We start from the raw sequence: 21699 nt of genomic DNA, 5'->3' as shown, positions 1-21699 counted from the left end.
TCCAAATTGCTTGTTTGGTTTTAGATTCAGGAGAGCTTCAAACTGCCAAGAGTCTTAAAGACAAAATTGCCGACTGCTTGTGTAATATAAAATGACAGAAGAAATAAAGGCTGAAAGCAACTATATCTTAAGCCAATAGTGTTTATTTCCCTAGAAATGCAGATACACCCACTACCACTGGGATTAATGACCACAACTTCTACGTAAAACTCACAAATGGCCAAAAGTACTAATTTATTCTAAGTTTTTAAAGTGTCTAAGGCACAGTAAATACTTATGTCAGTGATGATTAATCCACTTGAGTACATTAAAATAATACAAATTGTAAAACTAAAACAATTTATAGTTGTAGCTACAGATTAAGAGAAGAAATAGTAACAATGTAGAAAATGAGATAACCCACTCAAAATATATTTAGATACTTAAATACCTCAGCACAGTGCAGAACTTGTTTGTGTCTGTCGGTTTTTCCCAGTTAGGGGTCGCCACAGCGGAACTACGGTCCGCTAATGATTGGTAGTGGATATTTACTACCGGGCTACCAGCCCTGACGCACATTCTTCAACAAAGGCATGCACCATTCACGTATGCCTCCACACAGAAGACACTCTAGCTGAGAATCAAATGGGACAACGTCTTGCTATGAGGCAACAACGCTACCGCAGCACCGCACAGTGCAGAACAAACTTGAAAAAAGTGTGCATAAAGTAAAATGTCTTCAAATAATAATTGTAACTTCAGATTCACAAACAGGAAACACAAATAAGAAATCACATAAAACTGATATGAATGGTAAGTTCAGTAGTCTAAATGAACATCTCTGAATGCAAAATGATGTGCACACGCTTTGCTTGGTTTTAGCACCAGGAGAGATTCAGCTTCCCAGATTTTTAAAGATAAAAATGCATGTCTGTTAATGTAACATAAAATACCAGGGTAAAGAAATGTTGGAAATAGGGAAAGCTATAAACAATAGTGATTATCTTCTTAGAACTGTAGATTTCCCCCACTACTGCTGGGTTTAATGACCAAAATCTCCAGATAAAACTCACACAGCTGATAAAAACTGGCTGTTTGTTCTAGTTTGAAAAACAACTAAAGCATGGCTACTAGATGCAGCAATACAGACCAAACAACTCAAGAGTAGCAATAGAAACTGCAAAACCAAAGCATTGTATAGCCATACCTTCAGATTCAGTCAAGAAGTAGTAAAATGTAGAAAAATGAGAAACCCCACTCAAAATGGAATTAAATACATAGGCATAACACAGGACCCACTTAAAGCAGTGCAAACAGTGAACTTCCTTAAATTAATAGCTGTAACTTCAGATTTAGTGAAAATGCAAACATTATAAACACAAAATAGAAACTGCACAGAACTAATGTTAATGGTAAAATAAGTGCAATAGTGGGAGCAAAATGGAATCCAAATGCCTTGTCTGGTTTCACTTTCAGGAGACTTTCTACTTCTAAGAGTTATAAAGGCACAAATTGCAAACTGCTTGTGTAATATAAAACAATAATGGTAATAAATGCTGGGAACAGATAATGCTTTAGCCAGTAGCGTTTACCATACCAGAATTGCATAAAACCCACACTAGCACTGGATTTAATGTCTATCCACTCTAAATAAAGCTCACACAGTGTGCCAAAACTTTGTTTGTTCACAGTTTAAAAAGTGCCAGAAGGACAGCAAATGGATGCAGTAGTGTTGATTAATTAACTTAAGAGCACAGAAAAATAATGCAAATGAAACAAAAATTAATTCATATGTGTATCTATAGATTCAGACAAGAAATAATAACAAAGCAGAAACATGAGAAACCACACTCAAAATGGAATTAAATACATAGACAGAATATAGGAGCCACTTAAAAGCAGTACAAACAGTGGACTACCTAATATTAATAGCTGTAACTTCAGATTTGGAGAAAACACAAAAATTGCAAACACAAAATAGGAACCACATAAAACTAATTTTAACTGTAAGATAAGTGTAGTAGTTTAAATGTCATTCTCTGGATGAAAAATGGAGTCCAGATGCCTTGTCTGGTTTTACCTTCAGGAGACTTCACTTCCAAGAGTTGTAAAGACACAAATTGCTAACTGTTTGTATAATACAACATACCAGTGGAAATAAATACTTTTAAAAGATAAAGCTCTAGTCAGTAGTGTTTGCTTACTAGAATTGCATAAAACCCACACTCGCAGTGGGTTTAATGACTACCCACTCTATGTAAAGCTCACACAGCTTGCCAAAACTTTATGCTTTTTCACATTTTGGAAAGTGCCAAACGGACAGCAATTGGTTGCAGCAATATTTATTAATTAAATTATGAGCACAGATAAATAGTGAACATGGTAAAGCCAAATTAAATCATATATGTAACTGTACTGTAGATTCAGCAAAGAAATAGTAGAAAAGCTGAAAAATAAGAAAACCCACTTAAAAATGATTGAATACCTAGGTACAAAAAAAAAAAAACACATGTAAAAGCACTTCAACCAATAAAATGCGTTCAATTACTAGCTTTAATTCCAGATAAAAAAAAAAACATACAAAATGGGAAACACAGAAAACCGATTTAAATAACTAAGACTGCACAGAGACCACCTGAAAAAAAAACAGCACAAAACGCAAAATGCCTTCAATTAGTAAATGAAACTTCAGATTCAGAGAAAACACAAAACAGGAAACAGAAAAAAAAACACACTGATTTAACTATTTGAATCCTAAACAACAGGGGGCTAATTAACATATTTACTTCATGAGATCTTCCAAACCAGAAAACCCTCTTTTTTCCTGAGTGCTTTTTTGCAAAGTCTTCTATAAAAACGCACTTCATGAAATGATTAATACCTGATAGATGATACACATTACAAAAAATGTTAGTAGATTTATAATATCTGGTAGGTGATATGAATTACAAAAAAAAAAAAAAAAAAACAGTGCTACGCAATGCTGATGTTGGTATCGTAGCTCTGTCTGTAAAAAAAGTACTAGTGTTATAGTCAAACAAGGGATTATATCTATGTAAGTGTATAAGACAGTATGAAGGATGCCAGCCCAGCTAGCTGGAATTTTGTAAATAATTCTATGCAATTTGTGAATAGTAATATGGTTTGTATGATTGTCTTACAAATGTAAGAAAACTAGATGTTATGTTAAATTCTATATTATGTGCTAAGCTTCAAGAATATAACCACATTGTATCCTACTGGAAAAGAACAGAGTTAAATTGCAAAGTTTAAGAAAAAAAAATTGAAATTGTTTACGACTGTAGTATCTCACAGTTTCAGCTATGAGACAGGATGTCTGCAGCTACAAATTCATTCTATAGTCTGGAAACAGAAATAATTACAGGTTTCCAAGGGTCAAAGTGTTTCTCCATTTCTAGGCAAAATTTCTAAGAGATAAGTATTTTAACACAGAGGTGCTATATTTTAAGTTCCTGTTAGCCAGGGAACTAAAGGCAGAAGTGACAAGAATTATGTAATCTGAGATAACCCAGCAGAAATATTTGATAGTAATTTAAGAACTAGCTCAGAGAGTGAGTCTGTGCATTTTTTGTTTGTCTTTAGACCTAGAAACATCCATTCAGCACTTGCATTTGCCTAGCTAATATAAGTACTAGATTACAGTGATTTCTCTTAGAGATAGATATGAATATAGCAAGATTAGTTTAGACATTTTCTGTATTTATGTGAGACTGTCCTGCAATGTTGTTTTAAAGTATTCATGTGATTCTGAATTCTGATATCACTGTGTTGAGTTGAGTATTGTCTTGTGCTTTTATTATTTATAATTAACTACATTTAAACATTTTAATTGTGACTGGTTTGTTTAGAGATATTTAAGCTCTTAGAGTATTTGCATATGTATTTGATAACACTGCACAGGCCACTGTTAAATAGACTTTAAGTCTTGGAAACAAAATCATTTGGATAATAGAAACATTACCCAGTAGAATTGGTCACCCTTTGGGAAGGGCCTTATAGTAACTGATAAGTAGAGCTGGTTTGTGGCAGTGATTTCTACCTTGTAGTCTTGGCTGAAGGGGGCATAGCTAGTGAACCTGTGTGAGCCTTCCCCAGGAGTGTCTGTGTGCTTGTATATAAATCAAATTTCAAAGTGGGTGTGTCTGTGTCAGCTACATGGGCAGGGACACGAAGCATTGGTTGGACAGACAGGGTGCTCTAGGTTTGGGCTTGACTACTCAGCTGAGATAATAACCCTATAGCTTTGCCATTGGGGATTCTTATTGAGGATCTGGAGAGAGAGAGAGAGAGAGAGAGAGAGAGAGACACCAGCCCCAGACTGACTGTGATCTCTGTGTGCTCTTATGTTAAATTGTACTTTACTGTGTCATCCTGTTTACCTGTCATACTCCCAATGTGCACATCCTTCACTGGTGTTAGTGGGGAGGATTGCGGCTCCTTAATTATTGAACCAGTGCAGGGGCATCACATATAGATTGAAGATATTAGTGGCACAGTTGTTCACTTGTTCAGAAACTTTCTAATGGTGTATGACTAGAGGGGATAGCATACTGATTTTAAATGACATTTACGGATCTATGCAAACTATGCATATAATAACTTCAAAATATTTGTAAATGTAGTTAGTCTAGAAAACAATTTTGTATTAGATACCAAATATCAGTGACAACATTCTAGGCCTTGATATTTTGAACAAATTGGAACCATTTGTTCACATGTACAGCTTTTTATGAAATGAATGCAGTCATGGAAATATAGGTTATAGTTATAACTGTTTTACCAAAAGAGAATTTATTTTTTCGACTGTCTTCTTGTTGTCTGGAATGTTTTAATGACATTTTTACTAACCCCCAATGCTTGAATACACCACCCTAACAAGACGGTATCACAATGTACTTTTGCATTATTAATGTAAACATGAAAATGACGTATTTTCATCACTTTTTGCAAAACACCCATAATGCATATCCCATGCTGACCATTTCAGTGCCTTGCTTAGCACATTATGTCAGCTTTTGATGCCCCGTTGCTGCCTCAGGTTTATTTATGTACCTTTACATGACTTCAGAAATGAGACATTGAAATAAAGTGGTATGCATATTCATTTCAGGAGTACAGGGAAGTCTCCTGTAAAGGAGAACATACTCTTACAAGATCACAAAAACTGTGCTTTCCTGATACTCCTCTAAGAAGCAACACATTAAACGGTAAGATTAGTGCAGCAATCCAGATGAACTTCCCTGGGAGCAAAGTGAAATCTAAATCCTTTGTTTGATTTCATCAAGAGTGCTTCACCTTTCAAGACTCCTAAAGACAAAAATGTCTGACTGCTCATGTAATGTAAAATATAATGAGAAATGAAGGCTTACAACAGATACATTTCTAGTCAATTTGTGGAGTTTTCTGTGTTACAGGCAAACCACATTCTACAATCACACATGTCCCTGCCAGGCTGCCACCACAAAGTGATGCACTTTACTTCATGCAAGTGGGACCTCATTCTGCACCAAATCCCCTAATTACTGTATCATGATAATGACATAGCTGTGCCATCATGTCTAATGAATGACTATCTTTTTATGAATCACTGTATGGCATGATAGCAGTGCACAGGGCATTTCACAGCTTACAAATTAGCTGTTCACTTTTGTGTAGCACACTACCTTTATGCCATGCATTGATTAAGTGTGTAGTACTGGTGCATATAATACACAGTAATAACAATGCTATGTAATGCCAAAAACAAAGGTCGTTGCTATGCCAAAATCCAGCGAAACGTAAGATACAATCCAAAGTAAACGAAAAAACGTAGCTGGATACTGCTGATTGTATAAAATACAGTTTATTTCCACAGAACAAACAGTAAAGTATTAGCGCTTTCGGGCGGTTGCCCTTCATCAGATAAAACTCTCACAATTAAAAACTCCTTTTTTAAAAAACAGTGTATCCAATCACAGTTCAATAAAAAACCCGCCTTTTACAAAGTGTAGGCTTAAGGGGGACCACATCATTTAACCCTGGATTCCTATGGGTTGTTAGCTCCAGGATCCATCTAGATTCAGCTAATTCAGTGGTTTGTTTAATGTCACCCCCCCTATGGGATAACTTTAAATTCACAATGAGCCTAAAAGTAAATTTATGTGTGGGATAATCTCTAATATGTACGACCTTTGTTTTTGGCTTTTTGTTCTTGTTTGGGGTCATTGCTGCTATGCATGCTGAAGAAAATGCTTTGGTGGCTGTCAATGAGGATGAGGTTGGCGGAAACAATATACCAGCAGGATGGTGCATGAAGCGTTTTACTTCTTTAGAGAATCCATTACTTAATCTGGGATTTAATGTAAGAAGAGGCAAACAACAAGATACGACTGTTCCTGTGGCAATGGACAAGTCCTTTGATGACAACGTAAGAGATTTGAATTACAAGGTAACTAGACTTCAACGTTTGCAGTGGCAAACTTTTCATTTAGAAGCTTGTCTTGATTATGGTATCATACCCCGTGGGATGCGCGTACTTTGTATGCCGACCCAAGGAGATAGATACCCTGAACTCTTAGCTAGATGGCAGTCTATCAACATCAAGACTAGCTATCTCTATATGGACTTGCTGAATGACTTTTTTGCTAAAGAGATTGACACACTTAAAAAAGATGTTATACTGCTACAACAAAAGTTAGAGAGTGAATATACTGAGAATTGGTGTAAAAAGAGGCTGGAAGAGATGTACGCTACCTTCAGTGACAATGATGCCAAACTACGAGCACAGAAAATGGGGAAACTTCGTAGAGATTACGAGGATTTCTCCAATGGCAATATTTTTGTTTGGCAGAAAACAAGAGCTTCAACACTGGCGGCTGCGGTTAAGGGCACCAATAGGAACAACGCACAACAACAGATAAGGAGTGGCCAAACAGAACGTTTGACTTTGAGAAATGACGCAATGGCGTCCACCGGAATTCCACCGGCTTATCGTGATGCCTTTTCGGATACTCATGCACCTATTATGCAGGAAAGAGGCACATCTGAAAGAACTGCTACCAGTTCTGTTCCTACTACAGCGGACATGGTGTTTATGACAACAGTAGACACAGCAGTATCTGGTCGGAGTAGTAGTAGTGTAGATTTCAACTCTACTACTAATACAGTCGCTGTACCGGGACAGGATGCTATGAGCCATGATTTGTTGGCGGTTTCTAATGAAAGTATGCAGTCTGGAGCACGCCCAAAGATTAGACCGTCACAAAATCATTTTTTGGACATGCTACCGGTGCAAGTGAAAAAGAAGGGCCCATGGAAACGTTCGTTGAGCGACGACAGGGATTTCTTGAAGAAAAGACGGACTTTAGATTGACTTCTTATGAGCATGATGGTATTGTTTTTAATCTATCTTCACGCAATCTAACTGAAAGTGAATTGGCAGTTTTAAACAAAGGGTTATCCTTTGTTCCTAGCAAGCAATGTACATATCATGAGGTTCTTTTAGATTTAATGACCTTTTGCCGTACTTTAATGTTGAATAAACTTTTTGGTACCAATAATAATACTCAAACCACCTTGAGAAAGCCGAGCAGTTTTGTACCAGCCTTAACACCGGCGTTACAGTTATTTATTAATCAATGTGACAATGATTTAATACATTATTTCCAGAATGGCGACAGGGATAAATATTATAATTTAACAAGTGAGCAAAGATTGGCTTTGACCAATCTTGGTGGATATACCGACCTCACTGTAAAGGCGGCAGATAAAGGTGGTTCAGTGGTCCTTTTGGACACAGATTGGTACACAAATAAGTTGAAAGTTTTATTATCAGATGTACAGACATATTTAGTCATTAATCCGATAGATGTGAGACGAATAATTGATAGGGTTCACAATAAGTTGCGGAGACTGTGTGACAATATGTTAATCACACCCCAGTTATTAGACTTTTTACTCATTGAGAAGCCGATAACTCCGATTTTCAAAGCTCTCCCTAAAGTGCATAAGAGCTTGATTGACCCACCCCTGAGACCTATAGTTTCAGGAAGGGGGTGGGTCACTGAAAATATATCAATTTGGTTAGAGGTGACCCTAAGACCGTATGTAGCATCTATGGAGCACGTCTTGATAGACACAGGACATTTTCTGACCTTAATGGGTAATATCAAGCAAGAAGATTTGACAGGGGAGTATTTGATGGCTACCTTGGATGTTAATAACCTATTTACAGTTATTAACAATGATTATGGGATACAGGCGGTTACAGCACTCCTTGACACATTAGGTCTCTCACATACTAAGGTAGAACTAATAGCGGAGCTACTGACCCTAGTGCTGGAAAATAATATTTTTCAGGGGACAGATAGCATATATAGGCAGGCACAGGGGATAGCTATGGGCACCCCCTGTGCCAACACCTATGCAAATCTTGTCCTTTCCCATTGGGAAAAGGCTCATGTGCTATGTGATAATATTTGGAGAAGACAATTGTTTATGTATCTGCGTTTCGTGGATGATATATTCATCCTGTGGAAAGGGAACAGTGAGGATTTATATAAGTTTGTTGATTATCTTCACACTACCACCACCTTTTTTAGATTTAGTGTTCAAACTTCGAGAGAAACTATGGATTTTCTTGATGTTTGTTTGACACAAAACCAGGATGGTTTTTCTTCGAAACTTTTTAGAAAGGAGTGTTGGAGGAATACTTTGCTGTCATACGACAGCATGCATCCAAGACATACCTTCCCAAATATAGTACAAGGTCAATTGAGTAGAATTTCTAGAATTAGTAAAGATAATATACAATTTGAGGAGGAAGTCAGTTACCTTAGAGGATGCTTTTTAAATAGGGGCTATGGTGATAAGATGGTTGGTGACATCATAGAGAGGAATAAACCCCTTAGGCAGAATAAATATAAACCATGGTTAAATCGACAACATAACGCAGGGGAAGATGCACCAGTCAAAGATCCTAAACTTAATAGACATAAGATAACGCTCACCTATGGCAGTGATGCTAGAGGGATTTGTGAAATTATACGGAAAAATTGGAATATAATAGCCAGTGATGAGAGCATGAGAGATATGGTGGGGACCTGTCCACAATTTATTTACAAGAGAAACAGAAATTTAAAAGATATGCTTTGCAAAGAAAGGAAGTTAGATATAGGTGGGAGGCCCAAAGGTACAGCTGGGACAGTTCCGTGTGGGTTTTGTAAAGCTTGTGAACATATTAGAAAAGGGACAGAATTTAGACATCCGGTTAATGGACGATTGTTTGTATTTAGAGGTAGGGCGACTTGTAGGACCACGGATGTAGTCTACATAGCAGAGTGTTCCCTATGTCCAAGTTTTTATGTAGGGAAGACTAATCAAATGTTAAAAGTTAGAGTTCTACAACATTTGTCCAGTATAAGAAATAAGGACGAACATAATGCCTTATACAGACATATTAGAGATTATCCCACACATAAATTTACTTTTAGGGCCATTGTGAATTTAAAGTTATCCCATGGGGGGGTGACATTAAACAAACCACTGAATTAGCTGAATCTAGATGGATCCTGGAGCTAACAGCCCATAGGAATCCAGTGTTAAATGATGTGGTCCCCCTTAAGCCTACACTTTGTAAAAGGCGGGTTTTTTATTGAACTGTGATTGGATACACTGTTTTTTTAAAAAAGGAGTTTTTAATTGTGAGAATTTTATCTGATGAAGGGCAACCGCCCGAAAGCACTAATACCTTACTGTTTGTTCTGTGGAAATAAACTGTATTTTATTTAATCAGCAGTATCCAGCTATGTTTTTTCGTTTAATGTTATGTAATGCAGTGATCAGCCTGTAGCACCAGTACACATAATACATAGTGATAACACTAGGTGAGTTATTACGTAGCACCACTGTACATGTTAGAGTGTGTCAGCACTATTATGATATTCAGTGATTCATTCTGTAGTGCAAGGGCACATAGAACACAGGGGTAGCAGTATTATGACATCCAATTTTCATTTTGCAGTACCATTTCACATAAAACATGGTGGTAATACCATTATGAAACTTTGTGATCATTTTGTAGCACCTGTGCACAAAATGCAGAGTGATACCACTATTATAACACAGTGACTTACTCTGTAACACCAGTGTACATAGTACACAGTGGTAGAGCTATTATGAGTCTCATTGATCAGATTGTTACACTGGTGCACATAGTATACATTGGTAAAACCATTATCATACACAGTGAGTAAGTCTATAAAACCTATATGCTACTATTCTGCATGCTGTCTCTCTTTAGTATGGTCTATTTATATAAATTGCAATAATGGTACGCTCTATTCTTCACATAGTACAGTGGATGCACGTATGTTTGTGCATGGCTGGGAAAATAATGAATAGCAACTAAGAGTATGATATTTGTACCTGTACAGAAATAAATATGTAAATAAGTGAAAATCTGAAAGTGTAACTTGATGAACTTATAACAAATGTAAAAAATTGTACATTTTAACATTTTTTAAAATGTGCACACTTTTAACTACACAATGATTATAACATTTACTGAGAGCTATGGAGCTAATATTTTGCAGTTCTGCCCTAGTAGGAGATTTCTGATCTATAGGTAACAGGTATTATATTTAAAGAAAGTGCCAATCATGGCCCATATAAGATATGAGAACCAAAGGCAAACAACAAGAATACCTGAGGAATTTGTAATGCATGAATTCCAAGTTTCCATTTTATAAAATTTTTGTCCAAATGTTCAACATAGCAGTCACTTTGCTTTGTCTTATGAGATGTAGAATACTTGACATTCTGTCTCTAGATATGATCTATGATTTTTTTTTAAATAAGAGATAATATACCTATAATATACTCAATGAAACTAACCATAAAAGAAGTAATTGACTCTTTAAAAATATAAATATATGAAAGATGTACAAAAGTGGTTGAGACATAGACTGAATATGAGCAAAACATTTGACCACAATTCTGAAAGAATATGAATTTTTCACCCACAGAACATTTTAACATCTGCTGACCTTCAATAAATGAATCATCTTTACTCCTACTACACATTTAAATAACAAAAGTCAAGAACCAGTTTTCTCTAGGGATCTTTTAGTGCACTTGAGAATGACTACTTCTAAACTAGATCTGATTATCTGGATATTATCTTGCCAGGTGGTATAGTAATGTAAACAACAGGTTAATGATTCTTTTTTATTATTATTATTATTTCTAGTTATATATAGATATATTTTTTCTTTAGTGCATGAACTGGTTATGTACATAGATCAATCCTACAGAACTTAATTTCTTTAGTATTTTAACTTAAGCTTACATAAATCACTTTAGACTATACCTCAGAATTTGTCAGATCACTCCAATTTTTTTTCTAAATTTAAAACACAGTTTATAAGAGTAGCATGTGTAATAGCTTGTATTTAAATAATTTATTGCAATATTATAAAATAAAAAAATAGCTGATAAACATGTGAACAGATTTGTATGTAAAAGCCAAAAATAGAGACAAAAATTGTTATGCATTCAGCCTTGCTTAAAACACTAATCAGATGTAATCTTATCCTTATGACATCATATTATAAGAAACAAATAAAAATATGTAATGGATTTTAAAAAAAAAATCACGTCTTTATCCCTGTAAAAATTAGAAAATCTGACTTCAGATAATGAAATTAAAATAAAATTGTTACATCAATATCTATGTATATACTACATCAAGCATATATCAATATATTAAAACAGAACATTAGCCCTGTATTCAGAAGGTGCTCAAACCCCATCTAAATATTTGGTCAAAATCCAAAATAATCTATAAATCTTAAAATAGCATCAAAGAAATACATTAAGGTAATATGAAGCTAACTGCAGATCAGGATATTTTAAATACCATCCAAGATAATCTCTCAAACTTAAATATAATTTCTGATCCAAAATCTGTTACAGACTTTGATAACTATCTTAACTCATTACAACTGAGTAACACCTCCAGTGGTTTTTGCAGTTACATCCTAATGGCACTGCTAGTCAATCAAATATTGCTTGTTGAAATTTGCGTTAACAATTCCAAAATCATGTTACACCTAAAGCATTAAAATATTTCATCTTAAAGCTTACATAATGGAAAACACAACTGCATTGATATTTAACTTTTGTCTAGTGTGAATAAAAATATATTCATGTTGTTAGTATAATAATTATATTGTCATACATTTCATATTTTTCTAAATATCTCAACAACCAGATTAGAAATTAGTATTAGAAATAGTACTTTTTTATTTTAATAAATGAAAAAGGAAATCTATATACTAAATCATATACAAAGAAGAGAAAAAATAATGTATAGATATGACATTAATGTTCATGATATTTGGTTAATGAATATATCTTTTCAATGACTGAGCTATATTTAACCGTTTTTTAAAGTTCTGTTTTTGTTTAGATCTTAATGATATAGTTTAAATTTCTTTATAACACACCTCAGTGGCAATTTTGATAAATTCTTTAAAAGTTAGAGCAAAATCTTTCTTACAAGTTACACTTTTTACTTTTCTTGCAACTGCTAACAAAGATCAAATTATAGGGACATCTTACAACCTTGTGCAGTCTGGAAAAGGAGCATGTACCAAAATTAAGGATTCTGAAACATTACAATTGTCAGACTGCAATGGTTTAAGAAACTCTTGAAAGTCAATCCAAAACTTTTCATTTTTCTTATAAGAAACAGAAGAAAAAAATGTAAAAACAATCAGCTTTAAAATACAAGGCCAAAAAATGAAGAACATTTGTTTTAATCATTTTACTTATTTTATATGGTCTAATGAAAATTATATGTAGATATTTCCAAGTAAATATCTTCCAATATATACTAGATAAAGTATTACGAACAGATTTTAAAATTAACTCATTTGGAGATTGATTATTAACAATATGTAAATTATCATTTAGAAGAAAATGTAAGCATTTATCATCAGTCTTAGTGCTAAGTTGTAGTAATAATTTAAGTTTGACAGGGATGGAATTATAGTCTGATTGCTATTAATAACAATAGAAATATAAATTACCAAAGACAGTATAGTTTCATTCTGTATTCTACTAATTTCATTTTTATTTTTAATAAAATCTGAACTAAATTTGCTGATTTGTTTGTATTACTAATAAAGATTATATTTATTAAGTATCTGTTCTGTCATTTGACTGTTTTTTATATTAAATTATACCATTAAACAAAATTATTTTTTAAGATATATAATTTTCCAACTTGTTTGCTTTTATTGACTTTTTTGTATAGACTTTGGTTAATAGCAAAATGTTTTAACAGATGAGAAGTTAAAATCATTTCCTTGTCCTATTTAATAATGAAATAAAACCTGAATTCAGCATTAAACACATAACTAACCAAATAATTTATTATTAATAATATTCAAAGTTTCTGAAACAGGTTTTAGTTGAGAATTTTCACTAATGAATACAATTGAGCTTTCAATGTAGTACCTTTCCAGTTTACAACAGTTTGTAAAACTATAGAATGCATATAGTTTTCATCATGAGGAAATCACAAACTACCTTCTTTCCTCAATCTACTATGATTTGATAATGAAGTTCTTTATTTTATAGGATGCAACAAACATTTCAATAAAAGTTTATTTAAATTATTAATAATAATTTTATCAGGAATAATAGCTATTAACTGAATAATGTAAAGAATTATAGGAAGAAGTATCATTTTTTAACATTAACCTATCTTCAAAAATAAAGAAATACGTATTCCAGTAAAATGTTAAGTTTTCAATATATTCTATAATAATAGTATAATTCTCATTTATTATTAGGAATAAATTGGCATATACATAGATTCCTAAATATTTTATCTTTGCTTTCATTATATTAGAATTTATTAAATTTCTTTTTGAAATATTTCCAAAAAAAGAACTAGAATTTCACACTTCTTCTATAGCACTATTTAAATCTCCAGTAGTTGATATAATACCATCAACAACTAGTTGTAGAGAGAGAGAAAGAGAGAGAGAGAGAGAGAAAGAGAGAGTATTTAGTAGTAAATTAAGATATTAATTTGGAGAGACATAACATTTCAAGCACTTGAAAAAGTATCTCTAGTTAATAGTATTAAATGTTTTCTTGAAATGTAGGCTTAAAATACTGAATCATTGCAGTCCATAACACATATTTTTATATTATCATAAGTCTTTCTATGAAGGATAAAACCTGTCTGACTATTATATCTTTAGCAAACATTTTAATTATTTTGGTTAAAATAGACATAAATATTTTGTAATCTGCATTTAATGATGAAATTGGTTTATAAGAAGTACTTCTTTCAGAATCTTTATCTTGTTTATAACTTTGTAATGTTAAACAATATCACCTTGAGGGAAAAATTTCAAAACCAGTTTGAAACTGAATGCAAATTTTACAAAATAATGCCAGCATGGTCTGCTGTAAAGTTTACACATTTCTGAAATAATGCTATCATGTTCTGGAGCCTTTTCTGTTTTAGTTTCTTTTTTTCATTTGCTAATTAATTTCTTTATTTCTTTAATAGAAATATTTTTCATCAAATTACAATATTATCTTATAGGTTATTTTAATATTAGTTTTCAAAACATTTAAATTATCCATACCAATATTTAGCTCTTTAAAGTAATTATTAGAAACATTTTAGATATTTTGAATATCAGAATTTACCACTAGTTTCATTTATTAAAGAGTTAATTTGGTTAATTTTACTAAATAATTTAGAGCTATTAGCAAATCGATGAAGAACCTTATGAGTACTTGCATATAAAGTCAGTTTTATTTTTCTAAGCTAATTTAGAATTATGAATTAATATTTGTTGATATTTTTTGAATTGTATCAATTAATTTAAGTATACTTTTGACACCTTTTTACTCTATACAAATGATTTTGCAAATATTTTACTTTTCCATCCCATGATTTGGTTTTATTTTTACACCAATGCTTAATTTTTGGATAAAAATGCATTTTGAAATAATCTCATAATATGATATCATTAACAAAATAATTGTTATGTAAATCCATATTTTATGAACATTTTTTATTGTCTAATTTTTGAAATCTGATTAATTATATAAGCAGGTATTTGATCATTCAGTAGTAATTAGTTATTCATTTCTTGATCAATATATATGACACTATGATCAGAAAAAGGGTAACACATAAGCATATTGCTTTTAATCTTATAATGTAAATCTGAATAAATTAATATTCTATCTATCATTGACTGAGTACCAAGAACAAAAGAACAGTGAGTAAAAAAGGGGAGTTTTTGTCAGCATTTGCCAATAGTATCCTTAAGATTAACATTATTAATCCATTCATTAAAAGCTTTAGCTGAAGGAGTAAATTTACATTTATTTAACATAGTCATATCTACATTATATAAAATACAGTTAAAATCATCTGCTAAAATAAGATTACCTCCAAAATTAGATAACATTATTTCCATATATTCCTTAGCTGTTTTGACTCTTAAACCTGATATCCAGTAAACATCTGCCAGAGTATATAATCTTTAGTTATATTCTAAGACAATTAATGTTTACATACCTTTTGAATCGAAATAACTGGAGTGCATTTTTGGCATTGATATTTTTTTCCAAAGAATCACTATTCCTCTTTTCTCATTTTTAAAAGAAGAGCATGTAATTAGTCCATAACCATTGTTAGTTAGATAATGTTCAACTTTTCCTATTATATGTGTTTCTTGTAAGAAAACAATATCAGGGTTGTTATTTTTTTAAATATCTAAACAGGGGTATTCTTTTATTGACATTGTTAATTCCATTAACATTAAGTAGAAGGCATTTTCAGTATGTCATTTTTGCAATAAACTATACATTCACATTTGGTTTTAAAAGTTATAAACATGCCAGTAAGAATTTCTTTTAATTCAATGACTTTTAACAATGAAATAAATAAATAGATTGTTTAAAAATACTATGGCTGTATAAGTAGATAACAAGAAAAAGGAAATTACATTAACTTACTTATTGTTTTGAAAAACAATTTAACTATCCCTATCATAGATATAAGAACTTCCACATTAAGTTTAGAAACTAAAATGACTAATCCTTCTCATGCATCCTCTACCAACCATATTAAACAATCTGCAGGGAATGAAGTTACTACTGACTGTAGATCAAGAAATTAAATATTGTTCCTTGAAATTAATGAAAAAACAAGTATCTATTAAACTAAATACATCAGAAATGAATTATAGGAACATTGTTATAATAATAGTTACAATTTCATTTAATTATAATTATAATTATAATTGCAATTTGAGTAGACATTCTTAAAGTAACTATTAATAGAAATTTAAGTAAATAAGAACTTTATTAACATTACTTTAGTTAGTTAAATAGACAAACTTTCCCTTGTTTGCATAATTGTCCATTTTCCTGTTTTTTCTTTCTTTTCCCACCCCCCTTATTTTGTATAATATGTAATCATTTTTTAAATGGTTCTTACATGACTATTTTTAAGATATATTTTAAAATTTAGATGACACAATTTGATGGGCTATTAAATATTAATACAAACTAGTTTTCAAAATACTTTAATTATTATATATGACATTCAAAATGTAAGAGAACATAAATGACATAATTTTTAAATGCAATAAATCAAATGCATCTAAGTACCATAGAACATAGCATCATGACAATTCTTATTCATTCTATATGTATATTTCCATTATTATATGTAATAAACTACGAATATTGAAGTATGCTATTCTAAAAAAGTAACTAATCAACCATTACTATATCGAATAAACAATGACAAAATAAGTTGATACATATATGGAAGTTGTACTATGCAAATCAAACAATATCTTTTGAATAGTAAGTGAGAAGTGAGAATTCCTTGAAGTTATATTTCATTATGCTGTAACTCATTATTAAATATTACAACCATTCTGCCTTTTTATAATCAAAATAAAATAATCAATTATACTTATTCCAGCCTTAATCAAATAGTAATCATTTCAAATATACATATATATATATATATATATATATATGGGTCTATCTGACTACGTCGACAAGTCAGAACGCCGACAGCGAGAACACCGACGCCAGAAGATCGAAAATGGAGAAGACCGACGGATCAAAACCCCGACGCTGAGAACATCGACATGGGAAAAGGCTGTGGATGTATGCGGTAGTGACGGACGTTAGGGTGCGAGTAAGGTAAGTGTGCGACTGTGATAGTTTGTGGGTTAGGGGCGGGTTAAGTGAGTTAGGGTTAGGGCGCTGGCTAGGTAAGTGTGCGACTGTGATAGTTTGTGGGTTAGGGGCGGGTTAAGTGAGTTAGGGTTAGGGCGCCGGCTAGGTAAGTGTGCGACTGTGATAGTTTGTGGGTTAGCGGCGGGCTAAGTGAGTTAGGGTTAGGGCGCTGGCTACGTAAGTGTGCGACTGTGATAGTTTATGGGTTAGGGCGGTTAAGTGAGTTAGGTTAGGCGGGTTAGGTGAGTGTGCGATAGTGGTGGACCTTAGGGTTAGGGTTTGGGTTAAGGTTGTAGGTAGTTGTGTATGTGAGGTTTAGTGTTGGTTTGTAAGGATTTTGGTGTGCTTGTGTTGTGTGTGTGCTTTTTGGACCGGGGATTTGTTTTGTTTGTTGCTTGTCGGGATTATGGTGTGTCGGGCATGTGAGGTTTCGTGTTTGTGAAATGTCGGTTATGTGGTGTCGGTGATTTTGTTTTCGGCGTTTTGACTTGTCGACGTTGTAAGATAGATCCATATATATATATATGTGCATATATGTATATACATATTAATTACAATTTAGATTATTATTTTACTAAATTTAGCATATTAGGTCTATGATTATGATTGATCTAGTCTTGTGAAGGCATTTGTCATTTTAAAAATTACTCAAAAAATTATGTGTTTATTTAACTAAAAATAACAAGGCAAGAAAACTACAATTAATCAAATTGAAAGCAACTTTCCAAAAACAGATCATAATAGTTATAAGTATTCAAAGCATTTGTTTTATATGTAAAATTATAACTGGCTATTTAATCGTATTTTCTGTTGTAATGAATGAAGTTTATATTATGCTAATAAAGACAAAAGTAAAGTATATAAATATAACAGAAAAAGTGTTTAGAATGAAGGTTAATTAATGAAATCAAACCAACCATTAATTACTCCATGACCTAAGGATAATATAGTTTTCCTCTTTCTTTATTGTATGTTTTAGGATTACATTTAGGATAAAGTGAAAAATGAGTGCCATTTAAGTATGGGAGGTGGAGAAAGGAAGATGATATATTGATATACTGCTTATATTGACATATTGGTAAACATATGCTAGAACAGTATAAACAGATTATATGCAATTATAAATTTAAAGAACTAGGAAAATAAATTAGTTCATATTTAAGTACAACAACCTATATGGTGTTACAAAGGAGGTAAGCGTAAAATAATATACAAGGATATATGATATCTAATGAAGATAATCACTCAGAAAGTAGAGGAAATGGAGGTCTTATATGTTCAAGTATAATTATAAATCTGGAAAGGTTTACATATTATAGAACATATTACAACAAGCCACTTCTGTATGTAGTACAAATATTAATAATTTAATCCCAAGCAGCATATTATAAAGAATGGAGTAGTTAGGATGTTGATATTAAGAGGGCATTATCATTGTGGGATTACATCAAATATAACCTAGTACACTAAGTATATAGGCAAATTAAATGTGGGCCAGTAACATAAAGCAGCACATTTAAGAATACGTTGCATCTAAACTAGTGTATATAAAAAGCAAGTAGGAAGTTTAGAGTTGGATCTTGGAATTAATATACCGTTGTGAACTAAAACTGAAGTAAGAAAGGGAAGGAAAGAAAGGAGCTAGATAAGTGGCATTTCAGCTGATATAATTGTGGTAGGAATGTGTGAGGGACAGAAAATGGGTGTAATGACAGAACTATATAACTCTTTATATAAAAATCAGCAGTATGTAAAAATAATGTTATCCAATCAAAATGGGTGTAATGACAGAACTATATAACTCTTTATATAAAAATCAGCAGTATGTAAAAATAATGTTATCCAATCACATGCACTATATTTGGAAAAATGAACAACGAATTGTTAAGATGGACTTAATACGTTAAATGCTTGCATATAAAATTTCAGTATCAGATGTATATAACCACCGATCTGATTCCACTTGTAAATCATCTGGAAGGACAGCTGCATGCTAGAAAATGTTTCCTTAAAAAAATCCTTTTTGTAAATAAAATTATTAGGAAAACTAAGCAGTTGTATCAGTAAGCTTAAATAGCAGACATGTAGCATACAGGACCCAATAACTGCATTTTTAAATCACTATGATAGAATTCACTATCTAAAATAACAATATCACTCAGTCTGCATTAGTAATAATAATAATATTTAATTTATTGCATAATCCTAAGAACCAAACAATGCAGACATCATCTTCCAAAACAACCAACACATTACAGTACAAAACCATTTAAGCAGCTAATACTGTTAGGTTAAAACCATTAAAAAAACTTGCTTGCTTCCTTAATGGCAGTGATTTCCTATGGAGGAACTCTGATTACTGTCAGTTTGAACGTCAGGCAGCTAAATGTTCAAGAGTTCAATCTTCATCTGCTTGTAGGTTAACCAGATGCACCGGTAAAAGAAATGCATACATGGTAGTCCTAGCATGAAACAATTAACAACCATAATGACACTTACTAAAATGTAAATTTCACTGGAATCCTCCGGTACCAACCAATAAGCGAAACAGGTCCAATAGACAACACTCTGATTCTTTAAATTGCAAGTTTAATCCACATAACGCCAACACGAACGATACATACGACAACCACTAAATAGAAACATAAACTACTAACATGGTACTCAAGGACATACAAAACGCTGAGAGCAGTTTGGCGCTTTCAACCAATTCAAAATGGTCTTCTTCAGAACAGTTCTGAAGAAGACCATTTTGAATTGGTTGAAAGCGCCAAACTGCTCTCAGCGTTTTGTATGTCCTTGAGTACCATGTTAGTAGTTTATGTTTCTATTTAGTGGTTGTCGTATGTATCGCTCGTTGTTATGTGGATTAAACTTGCAATTTAAAGAATCAGAGTGTTGTCTATTGGACCTGTTTCGCTTATTGGTTGGTACCGGAGGATTCCAGTGGTTTGTACACATTTGTTTTGGATTAAAATGTAAATTTCATATACAGGTAGAGAGATATGTAGATTTGTAGATAGATAGATATATAGTAGATAAATAGATACACAGATACATTTGTTTTCCATATTGAGATTGGAGTAAAAGGTGTTGTTGAATGTGAGAGGCTTGTTGATTTTTTAATATCTTTTGGTAGGGAGCTGATTTTTGTTAAGAAGGATCTTTTGCAAATAGCAAAGTGAAAAGAATGCCTTTTTAGTAGAAGAGTGTTCACTCCTCTGGAGAAACAGGTATAAAATGTAATGAATATTTTGTTGATAAAAGGAGAACAGTATTTTTTGTGTAAGAGTTTAAAAGTTAGATTGTTTATAAACAATGAGGCTTTTGCACTAAGAGATAACCATTTAATCTACAAATGTTACAAAGACATGCATATGGAGTGTTTCTCCCTAGTCATCTGCTGAAAATTGGCTCGGTTCCAAGTTGGACTTTTCCCAGTAAACAAATGTTAATAAATAAATAAATATATAAATCTTCTACAATATGGTAAAATGATATTTGTTGTACGTAGAGATGGATAAATTGGATAATTTATTTTCAGCAAATTGATGCTGCGTGCACTTTAGAGAGGAGTAAAGTGAAATGATGGAAAGCCCATATTCTAATCTAGGAAGTAAGGCCTTAATGGGCATCATTTGTAGTAAGCAGGTTAGAGATACAGGAGGTTTTTAGTTGAGAGTGAACTTTGTAAATTTGGTGGTTTATGAAAATTTAGATTCTTGTCAAACAATAAGCTCATGTAGTTATTTCCCATCACTAAAGGAAAAGAACCAGAGAGATCAGTGGCACAAAGCTTGACCTCCAGATGTGCTTTCTCTTTTCATAAACTGAAGCTGTGAGGTGCTAACAGCTGCCATGTTATATTCCTATCTTTGTTCCTTTCAGTCTCAGCTCACATGCCATGTGACTCTGAGCACGTGTCTTAACTAGTCCAAGTCCCAGAATGCTGATATTTGGGCATTAAGGATTTACCCAGCTGACAAAAGGAAAACTTTCTGACGCTTCTATAAACATTAGTAGTTAAATCAAAAGTCAGGTAAACCAATATCCTTGTTCATTCTATAAATAAAACAACATTACACATGTAGATTAAACTGATATTAAAAAGAAGAATAAGTGATGTATATTCATTTTCTATAATTTAGATATTGTGCAAATTACCAATCTAAACTTTGCTTTACAGAAAGTGATCACCTGCGTCTTGTGGGTAGTACTGATTCATGTTCTGGAACAGTACAGATTCTGAACAATGGAATTTGGGGAACAGTATGTGGTGACTCATGGGATATGAAGGATGCACAGGTTGTGTGTCGACAGCTTGGATGTGGATTTCCTCGCACAGTCACAGGAGAGCCTAACTCAGATAACCTATCGGGACCCATCTGGCTGGATGAGGTGAACTGTAAGGGGAGAGAACTG

At 32.7% G+C, this 21699-nt stretch overlaps 1 protein-coding gene across 1 annotated transcript in view; it reads left to right on the top strand.

Annotated features, from left to right (window-relative positions):
* The window catches only part of LOC122808185 (scavenger receptor cysteine-rich type 1 protein M130-like), a 234440-nt gene extending 228907 nt beyond the window's left edge, over nt 1-5533 (top strand). The window contains exon 5 of the mRNA XM_044079153.1: nt 5415-5533. Within this exon, the coding sequence (XP_043935088.1) occupies nt 5415-5533 (119 nt within the window). The remainder of the gene's footprint in view (nt 1-5414) is intronic.
* Nucleotides 5534-21699: the final 16166 nt, after the last annotated feature.

This window comes from Protopterus annectens, chromosome 8.part0, assembly GCF_019279795.1.
Source record: "Protopterus annectens isolate FY-2018-M chromosome 8.part0, PAN1.0, whole genome shotgun sequence".
NCBI lineage: Eukaryota > Metazoa > Chordata > Ceratodontiformes > Protopteridae > Protopterus > Protopterus annectens.
This window is presented reverse-complemented; position numbering and strand designations above follow the sequence as displayed.